At 48.8% G+C, this 828-nt stretch overlaps 1 protein-coding gene across 1 annotated transcript in view; it reads right to left on the bottom strand.

Moving 5' to 3' along the window:
- LOC107308654 (GTPase IMAP family member 8-like) overlaps window positions 1-828 on the bottom strand; it is a 9,847-nt gene continuing 9,019 nt past the window's right edge. Inside the window, 1 exon segment of the mRNA XM_032443182.1 lies at window positions 1-789. Coding sequence (XP_032299073.1) covers window positions 143-789 — 647 coding nt within the window. The 3' untranslated portion in view covers window positions 1-142.

Here is an 828-nt window from a genome sequence, read left to right as displayed (position 1 = left end):
TGGATGCTCCTCCACACAGCAAGGATCACTGTTTATTGACAGCTCCTTCAGGCCCATCACCACACACCATGCCCCACATACCCCATGGAGTCAGCCGGTACAGCACAACAGAGATGTCTGCTCTGGGACCGACCCCTTCTGCCTACAGGATCATACAAAACCTTCCAAAGAATGTCTGTGTGTCTTCCTCCAACGTTTCATCTGTGTAACATGGAGCATCACGATTCTTCTCAACCATGGCATCAATCATGTTGATGAGCTGTGCAACCTGCCGATCCCTCGCATCTCCAGTGGCTATGTTGCTAAAAGCAATGTACCGATTCCCACACTTTGCTGCCAGCTCCTTGAGGTGTGGGTCCCTTTCTATGAAAACCTCCAGGTCTTTTGGAGACTTCAGCTCTTCTGCTCGGGTGAACAACAGGATTGTGTACTTGTATACCTTAGTACGGAAAATCTTGGTCACATACTCAGCCACTTCTTTTTCTTGCTTTGTGGTTCGGCTGAGCTGCATCACAAGGATGATGGCATGGACCCCTCCATACATCTGCTGAAGGGCTTTTTCAATTCTCTTGCCTGTTTTCAGATTGTCTTCTTTATCATCAAAAATTCCAGGAGTGTCGACAACAACAATTGGTCTTCCAGCAACGTTTTCTCTGTCTTCCGAGAAGTATTTGGTGACCGATTCTGCTGACAACATGGAACTAAATGCATTCCTTCCAAGGATGGTGTTCCCAGTCGCACTCTTCCCACTCCCCGTTTTTCCCACCAGCAGTATCCTCAGCTGGGATCCTGGGGAACAACCACAGACATGTGTGAGCCCTGCGGTGC

This window comes from Coturnix japonica, chromosome 2 (assembly GCF_001577835.2).
Source record: "Coturnix japonica isolate 7356 chromosome 2, Coturnix japonica 2.1, whole genome shotgun sequence".
NCBI classification, from domain to species: Eukaryota; Metazoa; Chordata; class Aves; order Galliformes; family Phasianidae; genus Coturnix; species Coturnix japonica.
The sequence above is the reverse complement of the archived record's forward strand: the minus strand, read 5'-3'. Positions and strand labels throughout refer to the sequence as shown.